Source organism: Plectropomus leopardus, chromosome 22 (genome assembly GCF_008729295.1).
Source record: "Plectropomus leopardus isolate mb chromosome 22, YSFRI_Pleo_2.0, whole genome shotgun sequence".
NCBI classification, from domain to species: Eukaryota; Metazoa; Chordata; class Actinopteri; order Perciformes; family Serranidae; genus Plectropomus; species Plectropomus leopardus.
In genome coordinates, this window is record NC_056484.1 from 14,301,036 (window position 1) to 14,325,198 (window position 24,163).

The following is a 24,163-nucleotide window of genomic DNA, read 5'->3' on the forward strand; positions in this document are numbered from 1 at the left end:
ACACAAACCAACACACAAAGACAATAACTTAGTATCTAAACCATTTTCATGTACAGACTTTATCCTGTGAAGCACTTTTTAAGACACCTGCAAATTGATGCACCAGCTGGACATTTGACTGAACCTAAATTCAAAAGGTTAAACTAGTATTGCTGAGACTAAAAACTGGGCTTTTTGGCTTCACAATATGGATTTAAAAGGGTAAGAACGACTTCAATATCTAAAATATTGCTGTGTGATGTGCATTTTTATGACTAACATTAGCTGTGGGTTAGCAAGAGCCAAGTATGTTCAATGTAGGCATATATAATCTAGAGCTAGGAATGTGGATAAAATTACGTTGGTTAATATTCTCATGCATGAAGAAGAGATATGATGTATTAGTTCACATTCTTGTTACATGAGGTCAGCTTCAAGGATTATTTCTAGTCAGGTGGATCTAGGAGTAGGAACAGGGTGAGTTGGGGTCAGAACAGGGCTATACAAATATTAGACTATATTGAGCCCTATTTGGTTTGGCTTTATGAGTTAGCTCTAGGCTAATTATGTTGGATTTTAAAGGCTCAAGGTAGATTCATCATCCTTAATAACAATGTCAGGGCTGGGAAAATGTATAGGGTCGCTAGAGGGTCCTGACTCCACAATAACAAGGGAAGAGTGGCATGATCCTGGAGAAGTCAGTGGTCAGATTGAGAGGACGTTGGGGCAGTGGTGCCTCCAGGAATTTATCATAGAGGTTACCAACTTGGGCTTATCAAAATGTTGGAGTGGCACACCAAAACCAAACGCCATAACTGAATTTCATAAATTCTGTTATGTTGTACAAGTATATAGGCTAGTTGAAAACTATGTAAATTGTGAACATTTAGGATATACTTTGGTTTCTTACTATACATTTATTGTTAATAATTATCAAAATGAGGGGAGAAAATGTAGAAACCTACCAAACTGTCAACAAAACCTTGTCACACATCAGCGCATTAGAAGTACTTTACATTACATTTGCTGCTGTATTTCATTACGTGAAGGCTTATCCACAGAAGATTACTGTAACAATGAATTTCATTACACTCAACAATATTCCATGACTCTTCCAAAACCTTCAATGATCTCAATAATTCCATGACTTTTTCAGGATTTCCATGACTGTGGGAATCCTGCAATATACATCTTTAAAGGTTATGTAAGTAACTTCTTACTAGTATTAACATTTGACGATAGGTTAAAAGGTTGCAATGTAACTTATAAACTATGACTTTCTCGTCTACCTCCAGCAGCCCGTCGACTGACTTCTATGTAAAAGATTTGAGCCAAATTTTCATGAAAAATCTCAAGGACTGAGATTTAATCTGTCAAAAAATAATTCGAAACAAATACAGCTACAGCAGACCTGTAATATTAAGTTGCTTAGCAGATAAACTGTTGAGATGTTGGTTGTCCATCTTTGTGTTCCCACTCACCTTGACCCTCTCCTGCTGCACCATGCCCAAGCTGGGCCTCCCTAGAGATTGCAGACTGAGGAGTGGATGTGTCCCTCACTTCTCCCTCTCCAGCTGTGTCCACCACTGTCCACTTCTCCTCCCCTTCCTCCTCTTCTCCTCTGTCCGTTCGACCGCCTTGTTCTCTGCAATTCCTCTCTGCTAACTCGTTTTTCAGGAAGTCTTGAAGGGCGAACTCCTCATCCCAGTCCAAGTCATCTCCAGTCTAAAACAAACAATAAAAGAACATTTAGGCAAAGACAAGGTCTCAATAAAAAAAAGCGTAAGATGAAATACTCAAAAACCTGCCAAAGCCTGATAGTAACAAATCCCACTTTGGCAAAAGCAGGACTGGAGGTGGTGAGGCCAAAGTTTAGTGCTAACTGTCACTTTAGCTGAAAATAGCACAGCTGCAAAAAAAAGCCAAACTATTCCAACAGGCACCAGTGTGAGAAATGTACTGGACACACTGACAAGTGTTTTCTGGGGGGAAAAAATGTGCAGAAAGAAAAATTACAGCAAGGACGACTTACTAACAAAGCTTTCAAAAACAGAGCTTATCATTTATATATCTTATTTTTTATACTGTACTTTCCTGTAGTGGTTCTTTCCTGATCAAGAGCTATACAGAATAAATGACTTCAGAGTCAGAACTGCATTATCTATAAAAGCAAAACTTGTTTACTGTATGCAAATCTATCTACTTGTGTTTTGCAGTAAAAACAATGGTGCTGCAACAATGGAAATGTTCAAGCATGTGTGGCGGTGCATTTTGTATGAGGAGCAGTGCGTAGGTGTGTGGTCGCATCTGATTCTGCGTGTGTGTGGGTGCACATGTCCACTTGAGCCGCCAACTCGCTCTCAACTCTCCTCTACCAGATACTCCATCTGTCTGAACACAGTATGGGCTCTGTCAGTGCTCTCCAAGCAAACGCTCCAATATCCTTCTATTATGGAAACTGAATGCAACTACAAAAACACACACATGTAAATTGTTGAAGTTGGATGTATTCCAAACCCAATATGACAATATGATGCTCACTTCCCAGACGGTGTAAATTTCATTGAATATTATAATAACAATGCACAGTGACTCAAGATTGAGATGATAATATTATTCTGTCAAAAGAGGAAACAAGCTGCTGTTTATTAAACATAGGTTTATAAACTGGAGCCCTGTGATCCAGCCCGTACATCCTCTCTGACCTCTTCCTCTGGTGCAGGTGTCTGGCATGAGGCCTCTCTGCTGTCTTGAGGTGTCTTTAACTGCTCCAGCTCCTCACACAGCTGCCGCTTCTGGTTCTCCTGCTCCTGCACCCTGCGTGTAACGATACAAAATCTTGTTATTTAAAAACAGCTGAGGGATTATTAGTTTTTCAAGAGAAATTTGGGAGAGATGCCAGATTATCAAATCAATCTTAACTGTACAGAGCGCTACAAAAACCCATGCACATTGCACAGAGATCCTAGAAGACAGTACAGTGGACATACTGTACCCAATCCGCAGGCCCATGCAGTGTCCCATTCTGTTGCCCAGGGTGACCAGCGCCAGTTCTCCGACTGGCCCAGTATTGGTTCCTTTACTTCACGGTTTTGCAGATCCAGTCCCAGGCCTGACCCTCTAATCTCAGACTACACAGAACCTAAAATGTGTCCTATACCCAAACCTTGTTCCCAGCACTGTCCTCTAGTCCACTCTTACTTTGACCAGTCTGTATCAGCCCAAACACTCCAGAGCAGGAGGTAGAGCTACACCTACAATGAGCCCTCTTCAGTTTCCTTTTCTCCCGAACAGTATTAAAGTTCCTGGGTTCACCCTGGCAACTAAGCACCAGTAAATCCAAGATGGACAGCCTGACCAGTTCTCCTTCTCTGGTCTCATGCTGTTCCACTCTGGCTCTGTTATATATCTGAAGGGGATGGCCGTCTCCATGAACACACATACAAACACACACACACCCGGCCAAAGGCAAACCCATCACAGAGTCTGAGTGAAGTCCAGAATTGGCGTAGACCCAGACCTAGTGAGGCGGGCCCTCTGGGGTCACTGAGGCCACGATGACTGACAAGTCTTTCCCCCACTCAGTACAACTGACTGGCCAACTGAGACAAAGCACTGGAGATCACAGGAATACTTTATGCCCAAATGATCACTTGTATATCAGTTACTCAACCTGTGTTATGTTGAATTTGTGAAGAATACTTTTTCAAAGAATGTGAACAAAATCAAAGACATGTAGCGCACCACCAGCAGCTGCTGTGATTAACGAGGTAAAATAAGTGTTTTTGTCAATGGAGTCTGGCTTTGAAGAAAGAATAGATACGTTTCATTTCCAATTCAGTTTTAACTACTAAGGTTTTAGCACAAAAGCATGTGTTTTGGAGGTACTGAGCATATGATACATGAGGCTTGGATTAGACTGAACAAGTCGTGTGAGAGTTTGTGAACAGATGTTTTGATATAGTTTTGCTGTTGTGTAATACAGTCTCCTTCAACTCATCAAGAATCTTCTCCATAGTTAGATTTTTTCATTCACCATGGAGGCATGTAAAAAAACACTGGCACTGGACCTGAAATCTGAAGATTTAAATCTTCAGACAGCAACCCCTCCATTGACTGAGATTCTTCAACTTGAGCAGTTGTTTACCTATTTATATTTTTGTCAAAGTGAGGTGTACCTCTAAAGACATTTAAGTCCCCAGATGTAGCAGCAGAGTGAGCGCTCTATGCTTTAATGCTGCTCTAATATGCAGGCAGCTGTGTACCCAGACCCAGGAGACAGCTGCCCGGAGGAAACGAACCTTTAACCAGTCAGGCTCTGAGATCATATTATCCTCCGCCTTCTGCTTCAAAGTGATGAATTTACAGCTCACAGCAACTTAATGTGTTATCTCTCAAACTGTATATGGACAAAAAGGAACCCACAGTCGAAGATTAGTATTGAAATGCCAAATCCGATTCAACTGACATAATTCTGGTACAGCCATATGAAAAACGTTTTCTTGAGTAATTGATATACATGTGGTCATCTTGGGGTCAAGTATTCTTTTAAGTAGAGTCTGGTGTTGTTTATGTAGTTTTATTAAGTTCAACACATCTACCCTAATGGCAGAAATAACTTAATTGGTCCATAAAATTATTTTTAGCTCTACCCAGTAACTTATTTATATTAATTTACTCAGGACCACGGGGCATTTAAGATCCTGGAGGCTCAACAGCCACCCTAACAAGCTTTCAGAGGTAGCTAAAGGCTTGTATCAACATGAAAGGTCAGCTAGGCTAAGCATGATAGCTTATTATACCTATACTGCTTTTTAGTTAGTGATTACACAGATAGATTTAATCAGCTTCCAGGTTACTAACTAATGCCTTGTTCATGAGCGTCACTATTACCCTCCTTACCCAGAAAATAGCTCTGCCTACAAGGGTTCAACTTAACCAATAAGATCATAACTCCTCCTCAAAGAAAGGTTTTCCTACCTTAGTCGAGTTGCCTTTAATTTTCCAACACAAGATTCACTGTCAGTAGCTTCTCTTCTGTCTTCCTCTGGAATTTCTTTCACCTTCCTCTGCTCTCAAACCAAATTCTTAAACAACATCACTCACGTCAACGTTCAGCAGCTCACACATTTCTGCCTGCCCACTTACTCCAACATCCACAGAGAGAGCAGACAACAAGGCTTTCCTCACCGGACTGAAAGGTGCAGGATCTCAGTGCGGGACCTCCTCATGTTACTGGCCATTTTGATCAGCTCCTTCTCCAGTGAGTCTGTGTACTGGGCCAGCTGGTCCAGGCTGAGGGCCCAGTTTGCCCTCCTCGCGTCCAGCTCGGCCTGCAGTGTCTGTGGGAAGACAAGGCCGAGGGTCAGCCGCGCGGCCTGAACAGCTAGGTGTCTTTTACGCCTCCGAAAAGTTCTGACACCTAGGTGAAACAAAATCTTTCCATGTCAGCCGAAGAACAGAAGGCAGAGTTGTGCTGGTACAGCTCTGCTCTACTAATGATTTCTATCTCATTTGCTATGTTTACTGCTGTATGGCAGTACGTGGCTAATGAATGCAGAGTGGCAACAATGCAGGAGGAGGGGGGAGAGAGAGAAAGAGAGACAGAGAGATACAGAAAGTTGGAGTGAGGGAGGAGGGAAGTGGGTTGTGTTCATGCTACAACACACTGACTAAACAACACTGCTTGGATGGGGCCTCTTGGAGAGTTATATAAGTGAGAGATCTCTAGAGAGGAGAGATAGTGTGTGGGAAGGAGAGAAAGAGCAGATAGGCGGTGATAGATAGAAAAAGACTGCAACAGGTGGGGAAAGGAAGATAGATATCACTTTATATAATTTCATGATTCATATATATCTTAAAAAAGAGGAACCGAGATGGGCTTTTTCAGCCTGAAATCAACCCATATGCATATGCAAACATGTAGGACTGCATACAGACATTAACACTGCAGCACACTGTGAAACTGATGCTTAAAGATCCTATGATCATTTTAACTTATGCTAAGTGTCTTTAAGCACCCCCCCAAAAAAAGTATTATTATTAAAAGTGTGTGTGAAAGTGTATCTGACCTGGACACTTGTGTCTGTGTTGCCCGCTGGCTGTGTGCGGTCATCCAGCAAGCCTCTAGTTATAGACAACACAGAGTGGGTTTCTTCTCTGAAATCCCTTTTCTGAGAGACATAAAGAGGAAGCATGTTATGAGAAAAAAATGCTTAACAGTGAAAGGTAAATGCCTTATGCACAAAAATAGACAGACAGACAAGAGGTTTAGACACATAAACCTGTTACATCAAACTGTTCTAATTGTTGTGTGCTGCATCTTAGCCTTTAAGAGAGCTCCTAAAGTGCAAAACTGTTAGGAGTAGGGAGAAGGGCTTTTAACGGTTTCCTAAAGCAGAGGAGAAAATGGCAAAAAGAGAAAGACGTAAGAGAAATGTCCTCCACAGGCTGACTGACAGCGACTTCATGAAACACTACAGATTAGACCGTGCAGGGATAATGTTTTTGACTGAGCTCATTAGAGATCTGATATCAAATAGAATTAGTGCAACATTACCAGCATTGCAAATACATGTAAGTCAATAAATGTAACAACTATCAGAATGTGAAAAAGCTACTGTGCAAGTATGCCTATGTTTTCAAACATTTTAAAGGCGACCTTTAAAGTATGGATTACAATTTATTCAAAAAATAGGGAGGGAGGCAACAGGTAATTTAACAAGACATGGCCCCAAATTAGCAAAAATTTATTTTAAAAAGGTTACAAGAAAATTACCTGAATCTAAGCAAAAAAAACAAAACAAAAACAAACAAGAAAATGAAATGACATTTCTAATACTTCTTCCCCACTTTTTTAAAACTAAAGTAAATTTTCTTGCAATTTATGGGACATTTTTTACCAAGTTGATCATTTTCTTTTTCAAAGCAAACCAATTTGCTCAGTTTTCAGGGTTAAGTCGCTTGTGAATGGTGTCTGAACGCAGCACAAACCTGATGCTGATCCAGGTTTTTAAGGGTAAAAAGAGTGTGTCATATCTAAGAGGGTAAACCAAACACCTTAATGAAGGTAAACGTTTTTATCTATTCCTCTGCCAGAATTTCTCATAGATATTTCCTAAATCATTCTGGGCTAGGACTCCTTGATAAAATTTATACTAATTCAGGAGCTTTCTGAGAATAGACTCTGAATATTTGTGAATACAACCTGAATTCATTTAAGAGCCATGCATTACCTATCTAATCTTAACCTGGTTGTAATTAAATGTGATGAAAACTTCAAGGTGATCGTCAACTTTACGTGAATCTCAACAATAACCCCAACACAGTCTGAGTGAGTTTCATCTGAAAAGGGAAGACCATCCAAATACACCTAAAAATGCCTACAACTCTATGTGATTCCAAGTCTTGAAGTTAAGCCTCAAAAGTTCAACATTACGGTATGAGAAAAAAATTAAATACCTTTAAAAAATATTGATAACTGAAGCCAAACTTAACAATGTTTGTCTTTACTAAAATGCTTTTCACATTTGTTGCAGCTGATGCCATGTTGACTTTGTGTTGATGGGAGCAGAGTAACATTTACAATCAAACATAACAAATAAAACACTTGACACAAGAGAACAGCTGTTTTACAGATGCCAATTGCCCACTACAGTTTAAGGTAAATGTCAATATTTTTGTTAGTACAAGTCAGGGCTTCACACACACTTAATCACACTTTGTTACCAGTTTATTCAGGAGGCTCTTGAACTCCAGAGCCATGTGTTCAGGGTTGGGTCCCTGCAGCATCAGCAACACCTCCCTGTCCAGCGTCTCATCCAGAGGGGAAGCAAGGCTCATAGTAGTGGACAAATCAACTCCATGAGGTCCCTGCAGGAGATAGTAACATATTTACAATGTATTTACAAGGGTCAAAATGGATATATTTACATTTTTTTTAACCGTTTTGTGTTTACAGGACACCATGGGCATTGCAGGACATTGACTGAGTGGTCCATTGTATGATTTTTCATCAGATAATGAATCAACTAAGAACTAGATACAATACAGATATTTATACACATATTTACACATGTATTTTATGTGTAATTATTTATTTATTGGTATGTATTTACTGACATGCATCTTGTTCACGTGATTGGTCACATGACTAGCATCTTATCCCTGAGGAGAGATCCTTAAATGAAAAAGTGTTAGGAGTTGGGAGGAGGACTTTTAAGGGGCTTAATCTAGTCTGATGAGGTGTGGTTGTGCTGTGATAACTGGATCCCAACAGTGTGCGAGCCATTTTTTGCCTTTTTACTTTTTACTCATGTTTGTTTCAGCGCCTGCGCCAAGTTTGGATTGGATTTGCATGCATACTTTTGCTTCTGCAAAATGGGTTTAAACCACTTTACATCAGTCTAATTTTTACAGAGATGGACTGTAGAAAGTAAACGACATGTAGAGGAATGCACATGGTGTTCAGACAGAGCTTTGTGTTGTGTACTATTTGAAAAGCTCTGTTTGTTTGAGGGAGAGCAATCTTTGACGATTAATTTCCTGTCTGTAGGCAAAAAAATTCTCTGAACTATAACTGGGATCAGGGGTACTATAAACTTAGATTACATAACAATGTGCAACAAATTAGTTGCCACAAGGAGGATGTCAAAGAGATGTAGCAACAGTCAAGAATTTAAAGAAAAACAGAAATTAAAACAGTAGGTACAGAAAAATTTAAATAAATGCAAGAATGTAAAACAAAATGAGAGATGTGAGAATTAGAGCAAGAAGGAGCAAGATAAATAATAAACAGCATCAAAGAAAAGGTGAGTAAATGCAAAATGGAGAGTAAGGGAGTGCTGACCTCCAGTGGTGACTGTGCCAGAGCCAGTTCTGTCTGTAGGGATCCTGAGCTGCTCTGATTCAACCTGTACGCCACCGACAGGGACAGACCAGCCCTGTGCATGACGCGGGAGGAGAGGTTGGGTGCAGACAACAATAAACAAAGACATTAATTCGACAAAGGTGGAAATGGATAAATCTTTCCAAAACTTCCTAGTACAAAGAGCAGAAAGAAATTCCTGGAAACTTCTACGATTTCTCCTTACAGTTAAAACCAAGTCCTGGTAAAGATAAAGTTATTTTTAAAAAAAGCATTGTAGCCCTGAACAGAGCTCCTCAGGTGAAAAACTTTTAGGAGTTGGGAGGACGACTTTTAAGGGGCTGAAACGTTTCTTAAGCAGAGGACAAACAACATATTAACGCTGTCATACCAGAAATGAAATTGATCCCAAATTTAAGATATCTGGCAACTGTAAAAATGCAACAGTGCAGCAGTGATGACTTTGGTCTGTCTCAACCTTCAATCAGCAGAGTGATCACACTATTAATTACTGCACTTTCACAGGTTCATATTGTGATGCAATTCATTTAATTTCCACTGGGTGTCCACAATTTGCAGGCTTACAAAAGGGCAACCCATTACATTTGTACTGACACCAGTTCCTGTACCTGTAATTCCAAATCTTTTTTTCAGTACATGACTTTCTCTGTTGAAATGTAAATCCTGGCTCTGTGGAGCTGTTTCAGGACAACTCTGACTCTTGTCCAAATTTAGGATTCCCAACCAGATACACTCTCAAATACCGAAATTTGGCACCGATTTATTTAATGTGAATTGATACTCACTAGTACAGACAAAATTTGGTTGGTATCCTAAAAGTATCTAGTTTGGTACCCGACTAATCACATCTTTTGAAAGAATGCGGCATACCCAATACATCCATGGTCTTATTTTGCAACGGGGTCTACCAAACCTCCTCACTAAGGTTAAAGTTTCTGTCCCTTCCTTGCTCGGAGTCACTCTGAGAATTTTCCTAAATCATTGCTAAGACAGGACTCCTTGCTAGAAATTTTTAGGCCAAATTAGGAACTCAGAGAATATTCTCAGCATGTTTGTGAAAATGGCCCCAAGAAAACACAAAGTTTAAGAGTTTCTCCTCCATACATTCATAGTGTCAAAAAGTATGTTAGGGCTGCACTATGCAAAAAGAAAGAAAATCATATTCCGATTATTATGACAGATAATGCGGTTATGATATGGGTCATGATTTTAGTGGATGGTACTTCTTGCATTTCATTTTCACAGAAAAAAATCTGAATATAATGATGTGATTTTTGCTGGGGTCTGTACCAAACGAGCACGTTCCCTTACGTCTGGAGTGTGATATGTAGGCCTGGGCCTCACTGTAGCACCATATTGCTGAATTTAGAATGGTTTATTGTGTTGTGACAGCTTTTTACCCTTACAAAAACAACAGCACCTCCTGCAATTTGGATATTGCACTTTGCCACAACCTTTTGATGATTTCCACAGCCCTAGTCTACTTCCTTGGTAGTCTGTCAGCCCTACATATCTCACACCCCTGCCCTGCCTGGTTACTCTTGGTTTACTTACCCAGTCAGGTCTGGGTGTATCATCTGCATCTGGGCCTCCAGCTTGCTTTTGTCCGCCCTCAGCAGCTGTAATCAACAACAGAGAAACCGACATGACTCAGTCCATCCCATTAGTTATTCAGAGGTCAACGATGCTGTCCACCGTTTCTCCAATGATACAAATTTGTTGACTCCCTTTCTGTGTGTGAAAGCACAGCAGGTGTTTCATTTCCCACAGTTGGTCTAAACAACTTAAATACCAATGACGCACATGCTGATAATTGTACCAACACACTGGACACGGCAGAGATTTGTCTGTGTTAAATTAGAATTTCACATTTAGCTCTAAACATTTTTGGTATTTCCCCAAAATATTCACATATATTTTCAAAAGTAAGATCACAACCTGAAGTTCATGGTCAATATTTCAATCCTGTTGAGGTGTTGTAATCAAGACTCAAGACTTCTGATATGCTTTCTTTGGTGACTCTTTTTGCAAATCTCATTTAACATGAGGGGTTTTTTTTATAACTGTAAACAGGAAATCAGAGAGACTCATTTCAGCTAAAAACAAGAAAAGAGTGAAAGCAGTAAATATCTAAGAGAAACTAGTGGGGGTTGTTAATAAATGAAATCAGGATATAATGAAATTCAACACACTGACCTCTGTGATGGAGGAGTATTCCTCCACTGCTACCTTAAGCTCATTGATCTGTCTGCTTTTCTGTAAAAGGAAGCAAACAACACAAGACAAGTTTTTAAAAATAGAATAAAGAAAAAAAAAGTTTGCGTCACCCAGACATTAGATTTAAGAGAAATGTAAGCAATAAAATTGGTAGCTGAAGCAAGTAAGATTTGATTCGTTATGTTTTGTTTTTTGCACAATAAAAAAAACAGCAGGAATACAAAAAAACCCATTACAAAAGAGGAAACAAGTTTGCAAAAACAAAAGTATAAAAAAGGGTTTATTTATGCTTAAAAAAGAATTCTAATCCCAGAATTACAAGAAACTACAAAAGTCATGTAATCAAGAAAAGTAAACAAACATTAAACAAAAAATCAAAAAGCAAAGATAAAATAAGCAACATAAATCAAGCAAAAACATGAAATAGATTCAACTTTGCACTGAACTGGTGTTAGCTGAATAGATTCCAGGCATTTTATGTATAGAATGATCAGAACAGCCGCAAATAGCTTTACAGCGAAAGTCATATGGATTATAAAACATAAGGCACTGACCTCCAGAATAACAGCTTCCTTTTCACCAACAACAGCATCAAAAGAGTGTATTTGCACCTGAGGACACGAAAGGGGCAGTAGCATGAGGACAAAAAGAGAGCACAAAACAGTAGCAGCATGTTCCACGAAGTAATTCTAATGCGCCTGAGACAGATTAACAGTGAAGAGTGAGGAAAAAGCAGATACACACTCAAAAATGCGAGACGGGGGAAAAAAGAATAATTGAGGAACACTGTGTGAGAGGTACGCGAAGAGGTAGAGATGTAAAATTGCAGAGCAAAATCTAAAATTATTATGGCCAAATAATAAAAAGTACCTGAAGGTCAGCGTTAATGTCACACAGCTCTGTTATTCTCCTCTGAAGCTCGTCCGTCTCCATGGTGACCTTGAAGTTCTGGGGAGCCATCAGAGGGGAGTTAGAGCAGCTGGTCGCATCCTTTTATGAACAAACTCATAACAGTGTACTCTCTCTGTGAGCTATCTATGGATGAGCAATGTGAAGTCAGCTAATTGATTTTACAGACAATAGTTCTCTTTGGACAGTGAAGTACCTCTTCCTGAAGAGAAGCAATCTTGGCAATGAGACTCTGGTTCTCTCTCTCCTGAAAAGAAGAAATTCAATCGATAGCACTGAGTGAAAAAACATTTTCAGTCCTAAATTCTCTGCTCTAAAACAGCCTGACAGCTTGACTGTAGAAAGTCAGTCTACCAAAATTCCTTAAGATATTGTAAAATACATTATAATTGTGATACTTTGTTGAATAGTTTCACCATTTTATTTAAAAGCTGAATGTAATTTAGGATGTGGATTTTATTGGGAGAGTGCCAACTATGGCTAAGGGCATCTTAATATTAAGTTTAATATTGGTACTGTGCCCAAGTGCAACTGTGGGCATTCTCCACTTCCCTAATGCTTTTACAAAAGTAGTGCTGTTCTGTATCCAAGCACACTTAGGGTCATCATCTACGTGACAGTTTTGTTGAGCTAACAGGGTAGAAAAGGACACCCTAGACGAACACTGCTGCCCCTGAGACTGTCATCAGCAGGGACTGGTGGAGCAGAGGGGTGAAGTTCTGGGGTGAAGGAGCTGCTGTTGCCAAGAAAAAAGCTCTACATCTCCTGCCGGAGGCTCTGGCTGCAGGTTGAAGGCAGCAGCGAAGCTGGTTCTGGTTCTGTCTGCGTCGGGCTTTGTTGCCGTCTGATATAAAGGCATCTGTATTAAATTAAGACTGTTTCATAACCGAACAAAAACGCCTTGAGCTTTTGTTAAATAGCAAATCCACATCTGTGTTTTGGTACAGTTGGTGTTCACACTTGATAACACACATAAACCATACTCAAGAATACTTTTTCAAGTGGACTTGGGCACTGATTGGCATTCTTTGCCGAGTTACGGTGCACAGTGTTCACACTAATTCTTGGATTCAGGCCCAGGTCACTGATATGAAAGCCCCCGACACACCGAGCCTTGTTTGAAGTTTTCATCATTTTTCTGATGGTGCTAAACATTTTCCAAACTTAATAGTATTATCATGTATATGACCTCCATGCATTCTGTATGGCTGACATGGCTCTATATTCAAGCTTTGCAAGGCTATGTTTAACACCAGCATTTTTCATCCAAATTCAACAGCAGTTGATGCTTTGACTTTTGGTCTGCAAAGCAGGACAGAACATTTCAATGTACATGTTTGCCTGTGCTATTTAATGGTACAAAATATATCTATATCTCAAGGTATTATATCAAAGTTAGAATTTCCAGCATTGTGAAAACACTACTGTCTAAACATTACTGTGTCTAGTGTACTTAAAGAAACTCTTGTAATAAATCAACAGTCACATGCACCATGTACGCACTTAAGCATGCAAGCAGAGTGCACTTTTATAGGTTCTCTTTGTGCTGCTGAGTCTGACTGACCACATGTTTACTGTGTGCAGAGGCACGAGCTCTGCCTTCCTCCGTACAGCTCAGAGTGGCCTTCATCTCCTCCACCTCCTCCTTCAGCATCTTCTCCTTCTGGGCCAGCTGCTGGTGACTGTGCGAGAGGATAAACAGATGCAGTCAACAAACCATGGTGCGCTACTTTAAATCTGTGCTGCACTTGCATGAAAATACATCTTACACCCTGTTCTGAGTGCGGAGCTCCTCATTCTCCTCTGCTAGTTTCTGGTTGCCATCCTCCATGCTGTCCACCACTTGCTTCAGCTTCCTCACTTCCTCCTGGAGCTTTTGGTTGCTCATCTGAAGGTCGGCAACGCAATACACCAGCTCTGACGTCTCACTGATAAGACAAACACACACAGGCAGGGGTTAAACTGGGACCACTGGAGCTGAGTGCTGCCTCCTGTCATCCAAATCACACTGTTTTCTTCATTACCACAGCACTGCCCACTCTCATACTTTTGGTTGGCTTTCAGACATGGTCTCATGCTGACCAAACAAATGAAAAATGTAGGCTCTTTTTCTTTGACTTTATTAAATAGATGGAGTCATCACACAGCAGCATTATTGACGCATGTGTCTCCGAAGTGTGAGAGGGGCAGTGAGTGATTTACCTCATGTGGTACAGCAGATGTAAACTGATTCATTATTTAAATCTTCTTATGTGACATTGTGATCTCAAAGCAGCCTTATTAACCTAAATGCTTCTCTGCACAGCAAACCGGTAACAGGTAAGCTGTTGCACACTGATTCCAAGTTTATACTGTGAAATCAGTGAGAACAAAGCTGCAATGCTCCGTATGACAATAGCACTGTCAAAGCTGTTGGTACAGCATCAAAAATAATGACGTTTAGAAAACTTGAAAGCAGCATTGCTTTCCAGAAACAGTGGCATTATTACTGTGGACTTTCCACACCCACAGAACACATCGTCTACACTTTTCATTTTAACTACTTTCTACTGAAGAAATACTGCCCAAGGAAAATTGTCGACAGCGTGCTCAGTGCAAACCACCCCGCTGATATCCAGAACCCCAACTAAAGTCATTCATGGGACGCTCTGGATTTGTGACCATCACCACCCACTCCTGCAGTTTGGGTTTCCACCCTTCCACACCTAAGCCCAAAGAGGGGGTGCTCAACTCAGGTCGCAGACAGCTGTTCACATATGTACAGCAGTCAGTTGTGGTTGCAACCTTGACCTACATAAAAAATGCAAAAGTTTATCCCCTTTTTTTTAATCATTTTTTAGTGTAAATAAAATTCCAGAAATGGTTATTGTTACTTCTGTTATTATTTTTTGCTTTTGTTTGTGTTTCAAATGTTATCTGACTGAACTAATACATTTCAAAGAGTGAAACAAGTCATTTTTTGGGGATTGTAATCCAAAGAAGAATTTATCCAGCATTTTATAACTGCAACAGTAGTGAGGGAGTAGGCTATGGCGATCCCTATGTCATAAGCACAAGTAACTACTGGCTGAGATTGGTCTGAGCTTGCATGTTCTCATATGCACTCTTAGGCACACACAGAGGGCCAGTAAAGAGAAAGATTTTAAATGCATTGATCAGAAAAAGTGCTTCCAATATAACTGTATTCCAAAAATTGTTGACCCACAGTTTATTTTTTGCCCACCCAATCCTGCCCGCAGCAAAGTTAAAACCCGCTCCCCCAAGATTTCCCACAGGATCCCAATCCCAATGCATCCGTCTACTCACAGGAGGGTCCCCCCTTTCATAAATCACAATTTAACCCCTGCATAGACTTTAATGCAACATAGTTTTCTAAGTCAACAGCAGGGTTGGGGATCATGCACAAAAAATAAACAAGTACGCTGGTTCAAAATCACACAAACATCGTTACATACGCTCACTAATTCAAACACACTTACAATTCTGCTCTGGATGCCTCCCCCCCAAAGGCCTCCAAGCTTCCTGAGGTCATATTGAGCAGCATCGACCTCTTAGCTAAAACACATACAAAATACAAAAAAATAATATAGGATATAGGTTATCAGAATAAGATGCGTGTGCAATACAAGGAAATGAAAAGCAAATATGAGTGTATATGCACACTTACCAGAGAGACTGTCTTTGTATTTGACAGATTCCTGAGTGATGTCATCCGCTTGCTCTTCCCTGAGATACAACAGAGAAATCTCACATCAAAATGTGCAAGATCAGTGATTTTCACAATCTTTTAAAAGGCTTTATCAGTCATGCTCTATGCTGTTGCTTTCAGACTCCTGAAAACATGTTTGAAATGATTTATTGAACTGTTATATTTTTTGGAGCCTGGTACACTGAGAACTAAAAACAAGCAGCTCTCTGCTTAGTCTGAAACTCATACTCTGCATGATGTACAAACAGACCCTGTCCGTACTGCAAAGGGAGCTTGCTAGTTGAGACACACAGTCCTTACTCATCTGCAGTTATACTACTGTGTGGTCAGCCACTTCATATATAGAGATATATATAAGCATGTCTTCACCCACAGTTGACGCAGGGACCCTATGATGTAGCCAGTAACAAGATGACTCATCACCAGAATTGGAGCTCTATCACAGCAGTTACAGCCCTTCAAAGTATGAAATCTTAGCTTTATTTACAGCCCACACGTCAGGCCAATTTTTGAACACCAGAACCTAATGGCTAAGATGCATCAGATCTCTCAGGTTGGTCAAAATGTGACTACTTGCATAACAGATACATGAATAGTATATATATATATATATATATATATATATATATATATATAACTATTGTGACTTTTAATTTGAATCTACCATCTGAGTCATAGCAAACCAGAGATGGCAAATGCACATTTCATATAGGCCTGACAGAGCACAGGGTGCAGTGCCTCTGAGACAAAAGACAGCTTGTAAATGTAAATGCACCCAGCTGAAACTACTGGGTAAACATTCTCACCAGTAATCTCTCATCTGATACATAACACGCCTACACAATATCTACTTGTATAACTCAAACTGTATATGAGAGACTCTTTCTAAAAAAAAAAAAAATTTAAAAAAAGCAAAGGACTGGTGCAGATGGTGCAAGCTGTCTTTGCCTTTTCATGCCATGTTAAAGAGGTTGGGGACTCTTTAACGACAAATGTGTAGAAGGAAAGAGCCAATATGTGGAACAAATTAAGCAAATTATTTAGTCACAGTGCAGATCTTGTTTAGGAAAACACGTTACGGCAAAAAGATATTGATAAATCATACGTTAAAAACACAAAACAGAAAAGCAAAATCTGGTGCACTTTAGGGTGCAAAAACAAAGGCATTTTCACCTTTTGTGCCTCACTCACTTTCACAGAAAATGAAATCAATAACTGCACCAACTGTTCATTTTCCGTTGCTGCACATATGAACTCTTCACCTCAGAAACTGTGCCAGATCTCATACTTCTAAGGTACATTTTTAAGTTTTTAAAGGTCAACTTCAACTGTCACACCTGCAATTTGAAATAGGTACTTCAGCAAGACAAGTCCCTGACCAGAAAGGTCACAGCATGTACTGTATCTACAGAACAGTACTGCTGGATGATCAGGATTACTTCACACCCCAAATGGCCTTTTTTTTTTTTTTTTTCATCAGTTATTCACACCTGGTTACCTGGAATTTGTGATGAAAAGTTTGTTTTTCTTGAATGTATCCGGTAAATGACAACTCCAAATATTGAGAAAATTCTTGATGAACTAGGGGGCCAGGTTTAACAACAGAAAAACATCCTTTTAAAAATTCTCACATGACTTTTGTAATGTCCAATCCAAATCTCATTTATCCAGTTGTATGCTCAGTACTTCCCAAACAGACAGACTGGATTATTCGTTCCTCGGAGGCAAATGAAAAAAATGTTTTCTTTACTAATTCAATGAAACTTGGGGTCAGTACCTGATTTACAAATTGTCATTTGTCCTTTAAGGCCACTTCAGCTGGATGAAAACTTGCTGAAAAGCTAAAAGCTTGACATTAGATGTGCCAAGATTTAGACCAACCAAGCAACCCTCCTGTGAGTTCTGACTTATTAATAAAGGGATATATGCATGAGATATCAGTCTTTTTGGGAATAAAGCCCTTAATTTATGTTTGTTTTACGGTACCCGTTGTTGCGGCAGTCATCAATCCACTCCTTCATGACAGCATGGTACGTATCCAGGTCAATGGAGACATCTTTGTGTTCTGGATCAAGCATATTGCAGAGGTCCTCTAGTCCACTGTCTTCTGAGCTGCGACTGGTGGTGTGCCGCAGATAGTCCACAATGTGAGATACGTACACTTTACCTGGAAGATAACAGATACACTGTAAAATATTCTGTCATCTTAAGACACTTTTACCCATTAGAACCGATGGCTCGTGTTAAATTTCTCCTCAATCTTTTTGTCTGTATTCAGTTATAGGCGGGGGCAGCAGAAGCAGTAACCATAACAACAGTAACTTTTTTTTTGGAGATGGTTTCACACATCTTTCAACATTGACATCACTTTTTAAAAAGCACCTCAGCCTTCACATAGTTATCACAACAATGGTCTGAACTGTTTTCTTTCCTCTGCAAAAATGATTTCAATGACCACTTCTTTCAACATTTATAATTACCTTTCTCACTAAAACTCAACCGCCACCAATTCTCCACATACTGTATCTTCTACTATTTTCATGTTTACAAATAGTACTTTTCTTAAAAACTGTTTAATTTCACATACGCCATTACTCAAAGCTGAATTACACAGAAATCTGACGTACTTTCACAGCGATAGTGTGATTAAACACATTGAAAATCTAACAAAACAAATCATAGCTGAATCCCATTTTAACTGAAAATCCACAATTATTTTCTTCTAGCTTTCAATTTTAATACCATATATGAAAAAGGAATATTTTTTTAAATTATTCTCACATACCAATAAACTCGCAGATGACTGAGATAAACAGAAAGGAAGCAAAAAACAGACTTAACTGCCTGAAGTGCACAAACAAAAGAACAGACTAAGAGTGCAATCAGATGCAGGAGCAAAGGTCAAAGAACAAAAATGGTTATTTTTTTCTTAAAATGGTAAAAAAAAAAAAAAAAAAGAAAAAGATCCTCAAAATCTGTCAAAAAGATTTCAAACACATTTTTAAAAATGACATCCTTCGAACATCTTTAAAGGTAGCACTTCCCATACCTCTGCTGCACAAGATGGCTTAGCCTAGAAAAGCATTGAAAATGCAGAGAAAAAACTCTAAACTGATGAGAAACGTAAAAGATGCAGAGATAAAAGGGACAGATTGGGTCTTGCCGTTGCTAGAGGGCCCAAGAGGAAGACACAGACAATGCTGATACTATGAGACTATGAGAGAATTCCTTCTACACAGAAAAACACACTGTAACACTATAGCCAATGACAAGTTACAATTAATCATTAGGCTGCCGTATTGCTGGGAGACTAAAATACATGACCCAATCATAAATATCTGTGAGCGTTTGTGTGGGCGTACCTCGGCGCTGCGTGTCACAGGCATGGAAGATAGTATCGAGTAGATTCTCCTCACAGATGAGGCTGATTTCTGCCATATTCTCCTTCTTGTTTTCAGAGGCCACTGACGATCCTGAGCATGAATATGCAAAACACACACACCAAACACAGGGTGGATTGAGATGTGTATCAAATCGTGCACATGATGCATTCCCATAAAGACACAGCAATGACTTTGAAAGCTCCATAAGCTTTTCTAACTTGAAGATAATTTTAAATACCTATATATTGACATGCTTCTTCAAGACACATTGGTGCAGCCGACACACAGGCCTAAATAAACGGTAACTGTGTCACTGCATTACTCATTTGATCAATCAGTCGTCTCTCTTAAGGAGCAAAGCTGTGGCACTGTTTACTGACTGAAGAGAAAATGCAACACAATTTGAAGTTTTTAAAGCAGTATTAAATCACAGCTTAAAGAAACAACATTGCTCTCACATTTAATGACACAGTAGATCCATGTGTATTTTCTATTTTGTATGGATGCATTTCTGTGTTTTGATTTATGGATGTATTGTCTTTTCTTTTCGCTATTTTAACTTTAAAATAGCCACATGTGGAGAGGTGTTGCAAATTAGCATTTTACTGCAAACAGTAAACACAGCCATCTGGTTGATGTGCATAACTGTACAATTCTAATGCTGCTGTGATGTCCATATCAATGAAAAGAAAATCAACTAGTGTGATGTCCAGATGCAGTATCCATTTACAAACTTACAAAGGGCAAGGGTTAGTTTGGGGCTACAACTAATAAGTAGCCACTACATCCCCTTTAACCCTTGTTCCTCCCACTCTCAAAACAAAGACTTCAGTTTTTTATGCTGCAGTTATAAGTGTGAGCACAAAACCGAAATATTGTAGGTTTTGACCTAGATACTGACACAAATAACAACTTCAAGAAAGAATAAAACCAAACTTAAGGCCCTTATCAATTCTTTAAAAGTACTGCCTTTCGATTGTATGCCTCTGCCAAGTCACGTTGTAGTTTGTCCTCATGCCTGACTCATATCATATATATAGTTAAGACTTCGAAGAAATTTAACAAAAATGCATTAAATTGGGGTTTTTTTTCGGCAAAATGGATGTTATCACTATATTGGCATGTGAATAATTTCCAGTGAGAAACAATGCTGTTGTAACGTGGAGACTATTTCCACAGAGGATTACAGAGGACTGATACAGAGCTCTGTCACGCGGTGCAGCTTCAATCACCTGACGCTCAATATCAGCAAAACCAATGAGCTTGCGGCGGACTATCAGAAGAACAGGAGAGAACACAAAGCCATGAGGGTAGACACTGCTTCAAATACGGATGTTGCTGCAAATCCGAGAACATGGATGCTTTGCGCACATCTTCAACGAGGCAGCACAACAGATCTATACAATCAGCATAGTTTCAAGATTAGTGTCACAAATTCAGTATTTCACCACATTTCCCCTTCTGTTCCTGAATGTTCAGTGTGGGAACATTTAGGGGTCCTGTTCAGAATATGAGGTCACAGAGAAGTTGACCTTTGAGCTTTTGGAAAATGCCATCACTTCATCATTTTATCCTATTAGACATTTGTGTGAATTCCTACGTTGTAACCCAAAACAGGTTTTGTGAGCTTCCAGTGAACTTTAACAATCAAATTTTGATCAGTTCAACTTTAAGAAGCCAATTCGCGGGGAGGGCTGGAGCCAATCCCAGCTGTCATTGGGCAGAAGGCGGGGTACACATATCTCAGGGCCGACACATACAGACAGACAACTTTTCACGCTCACAGTCAAACCTAAGGGCAATTTAGAGTCACCAATCAACCTGAGCTGCATGTCTTTGGACTGTGGGAGGAAGCCGGAGACCCCGGAGAGAACCCACGCAGACACGGGGAGAACATGCAAACTCTGCACAGAAGGAATCGTGCTTAATTGATTTTTTTTTTTTTTTTTTAAATCCCTCAAGGCAATTCTAGGATATGACATTCACGAGAATGGGACAGACAGCAAACCGGAAAACATAAAACCTGCAGCCAAAGCTGTCATCAGTGCAAAAGAAAAAAAACAGGATGCCTGGAGCTTCTTTTGAGGAACCTCGAGTTCTGAAGCCCTATGGAAATAGCATTTTCAATTTTTAGATCAAACCTTTAAAGCACCAAATTTTCTCCTCTGGACATAAACATAAACTCAAATGTAGGATTTTTTCCCCCTAATTATCCCTCTTCTTCCATTTTATCAGGTAGCTGCATTCTCTGTCTTCTTTTCATTATTACTGTTAAGCAGCTTCTACAGATAGCCTGTTTTGAAAATCTAACTTGGGATAATAAAATTGTTACTTTCCTCTAAAAACAAATTCTCCAGTCTACAACCTAAAACATGTGTCTATAATTGTTCATAATTTCAAGCATTTCTTGCTGGTGCCAATATTAATCAAATCAGCAGTTTTGTTTCACATATAAACCTTAACCCAGGATCGACTTACAAGCTTTTTCCAGTACTTCATACTGTATCTCAGTATGGAGTTTGCTCTGCACAAACAGAACAGCATCTGTTAATAAAGACCATGAGATGTGGCTGGAAACACTAGAAAAAGCTTGCTTTTTCCTCTCTTTCAAAAGAACTATTTCAAGGTCATGAAAGAACTGTTGCTTAATCTGTTTTGCGTTTGCTGCTACAAAAACTTGGACATCTCAGCTGGCCAGCAGCCGCTGCTCCCTACCTCCATCTCCCAAAGACAGTCTTTTCACAACCAGAGCTGGGTAGGGCAGCTCACACTCTGTTGAGTTCCCCATGTCCCCTGAGCAGAAGTTCAGGTTGTAGGAGAGGGTGCTGTGGTTTGGGGTGAAGGTACGACACAGAGGCGGGCTCCTGCTCGGCCTCTCGCTCTCGGGCTGTACGGACTGGGGTCCTCGTGTGAATGTGAAGTAAGGGGAGTCTTTGGCCTGGGCTGTGGGCGTTGAACAATACCTCTGCCATTGTTTAACTTGTCTTAAATCACTCCCATCAGCACCTCTCCTCTCACCCATTGTGCTGGTGATAGTGTATGTGACATTAGTTGGTGTGGAGGGGGTGCATGCTGGGGTGGAAGGGGTAGACAGAGGCACAGAGTTACCCAGACTGCACCTCTGCGAAGCTGCAGAGCTCGGCATACCCATCCCTCTCCCTTTCCCCCTCTCCCTTTCGTCTCTGTGGATGGTCCCTTTCTTCAGGATGGCCTCCAGGTTGTGCCTGAGGCCGCTCTGTGGGCTGTCGTAATTGCTGGAGGAGAGTTTGGGAATCTGGAAAGGTGAATTTGGCTCTCGGTCACCACGCCACTGAATGGTCTGCAGTTTGCGGCAAATGCTGTCCACGGGGTTGTGGCGTCGATTCGGCTGGGGCGTGTAATAGTCCATGCTGCTGATGGCAGGGCTGCAGTGATGGCTTCCTGGCTAGAGGAGAGGTTGAAGTCTGAGGAGAGAGAAGAAAGAAATGTTGACTTCAAATGCATGCAAAGTTGGGAAAATACAGACAAAAGAGCATAGAAATAAATTGACAATAGTTGTTATTTTGCTGGACGGTGAACTCAACATGAGTTCTTTTTTTCCTCAGCAGCAGTTTGAGGAGTTTGAGTCGGTCGATCCGGTAGATCTGGTAAGAGCTGATAAAATCAGACCAATGAATGAGAGGAGTAGCTGGTGCAAAAGTAAACTTTGAGTCAGTGCAGTTCACAATTCAGTTTCACTTTCACTGCATCTGGCCTTCTGCTGCTCTGTCTGTGACCAAAATATGTTCTATGCTGCAAGAGTGTGTTACAATCGATAACTGAATGGCTGTATATTCCAATACATATATACTGTGTGTATATATGTATATATATATAATATATATATATATATATATATATATATATATATATATATAACTCTATGATGTAGAACTACTCCATAACTGGCATAACTGGCACTTTTAGTCTATACAGGACTGGTTCCCAGGTTTTTATAACTCCAAGGATAAAGGCAGAAAATGACCAGGTAGAGCTGCAGTGTGGAAACACAATAAATGTCAGTAAAACAGAGAATAATTGGTAATAATTTAGACCAAGATGAACTAGCCTGATATGAAATGACAGCTATGGGATGATAGGAGCCATGCAATGCCAAATATTAAATATCAGTTTACAGATTCTGTGGTTATTACAAACGGAAGTTCTTGTGTTGACAACTGTAAAGCAAGCAGGAGCCAAGAAAGGACTGTAAAAAGGAAGAGGATGAAAGAGGAAAGACAAGAGGGATAGATGGGGTATCAAATGATAACGTCCCTAAACCAGACACAAAGTTAAATCAATAAAGATACCACACTAAATTAAAATGAGAGTTCAAAAAAAAAGTTAATGCTCATGCAAACCAGTCCACACGTTTCCAGATTTTCACCGTTTTAGTGCGGTAAATTAAACAAATGTGTTAAAGCAGTCAAACTATCTCCTGACTGCGCTCCAGGTGTGCAAACGTGCTAATTAATTCAAAAGTTTGCTTTAAACAAACAGCATTTATTGCAGTAAACATCTCATTTTCTTTTACACAACTCACTGCAGTTGAAATTTAAATTTGATGCGGAAATCACAATTAATATCATAACAGGACATTTGTAGAATAACCACCTTTTTATATGAAAAAAATAAACAAGCTTAAAAGGATCGAAAGGTTAGGACGCTAACGACAGCCACACTAACACATGAAAAACGTCATTTAAACAAGCCAAAAAAAAAAATACCGTTAGCGACTCGAGGGCATATTTATCTCCATACAAACATACACCTGAGCTCAAAGTCTTCAAAACCCACCTTTTGTGTTACTCTCTCAAACAGCCTTTGGGTAGCAGGATACTGTCACCTCGCAAAGCTAGTAGGAGCAAATATCCACGACGAAATGTTTGACCAACAGTCACACACACGGGCAGCACGCGCACAGGTAGTTTGAGGCTCAGCGCTCGAGACAGAAAGAGTTAAAACGTTAGTGGGTGTTCACGACTCTAAAAATAAGACAGCACCCCCTCCCTGCGGCTCGAGGGGGTCACAGCACTTAGTTAACAGACCGGGACAACTTCA

The 24,163-nt window shown here is 40.0% G+C and overlaps 1 protein-coding gene across 3 annotated transcripts in view; it reads right to left on the reverse strand.

Moving 5' to 3' along the window:
* LOC121961116 (lymphoid-restricted membrane protein) overlaps positions 1-24,032 on the reverse strand; it is a 48,716-nt gene extending 24,684 nt beyond the window's left edge. For all 3 annotated transcript variants that reach the window (XM_042510984.1, XM_042510983.1, XM_042510982.1), the window contains exons 1-19: positions 23,900-24,032; positions 21,800-22,527; positions 19,064-19,174; positions 17,688-17,868; positions 15,660-15,718; positions 15,472-15,547; positions 13,762-13,920; positions 13,557-13,674; positions 12,189-12,239; positions 11,954-12,031; positions 11,638-11,694; positions 11,063-11,122; positions 10,421-10,485; positions 8,828-8,921; positions 7,708-7,851; positions 6,051-6,152; positions 5,170-5,321; positions 2,685-2,796; positions 1,461-1,704 (exon numbers count right to left, since the gene is read on the reverse strand). In XM_042510984.1, the coding sequence (XP_042366918.1) occupies positions 1,461-1,704; positions 2,685-2,796; positions 5,170-5,321; positions 6,051-6,152; positions 7,708-7,851; positions 8,828-8,921; positions 10,421-10,485; positions 11,063-11,122; positions 11,638-11,694; positions 11,954-12,031; positions 12,189-12,239; positions 13,557-13,674; positions 13,762-13,920; positions 15,472-15,547; positions 15,660-15,718; positions 17,688-17,868; positions 19,064-19,174; positions 21,800-22,472 (2,536 nt within the window). In that variant the 5' untranslated portion in view covers positions 22,473-22,527; positions 23,900-24,032. The remainder of the gene's footprint in view (positions 1-1,460; positions 1,705-2,684; positions 2,797-5,169; positions 5,322-6,050; positions 6,153-7,707; positions 7,852-8,827; positions 8,922-10,420; positions 10,486-11,062; positions 11,123-11,637; positions 11,695-11,953; positions 12,032-12,188; positions 12,240-13,556; positions 13,675-13,761; positions 13,921-15,471; positions 15,548-15,659; positions 15,719-17,687; positions 17,869-19,063; positions 19,175-21,799; positions 22,528-23,899) is intronic.
* Positions 24,033-24,163: the final 131 nt, after the last annotated feature.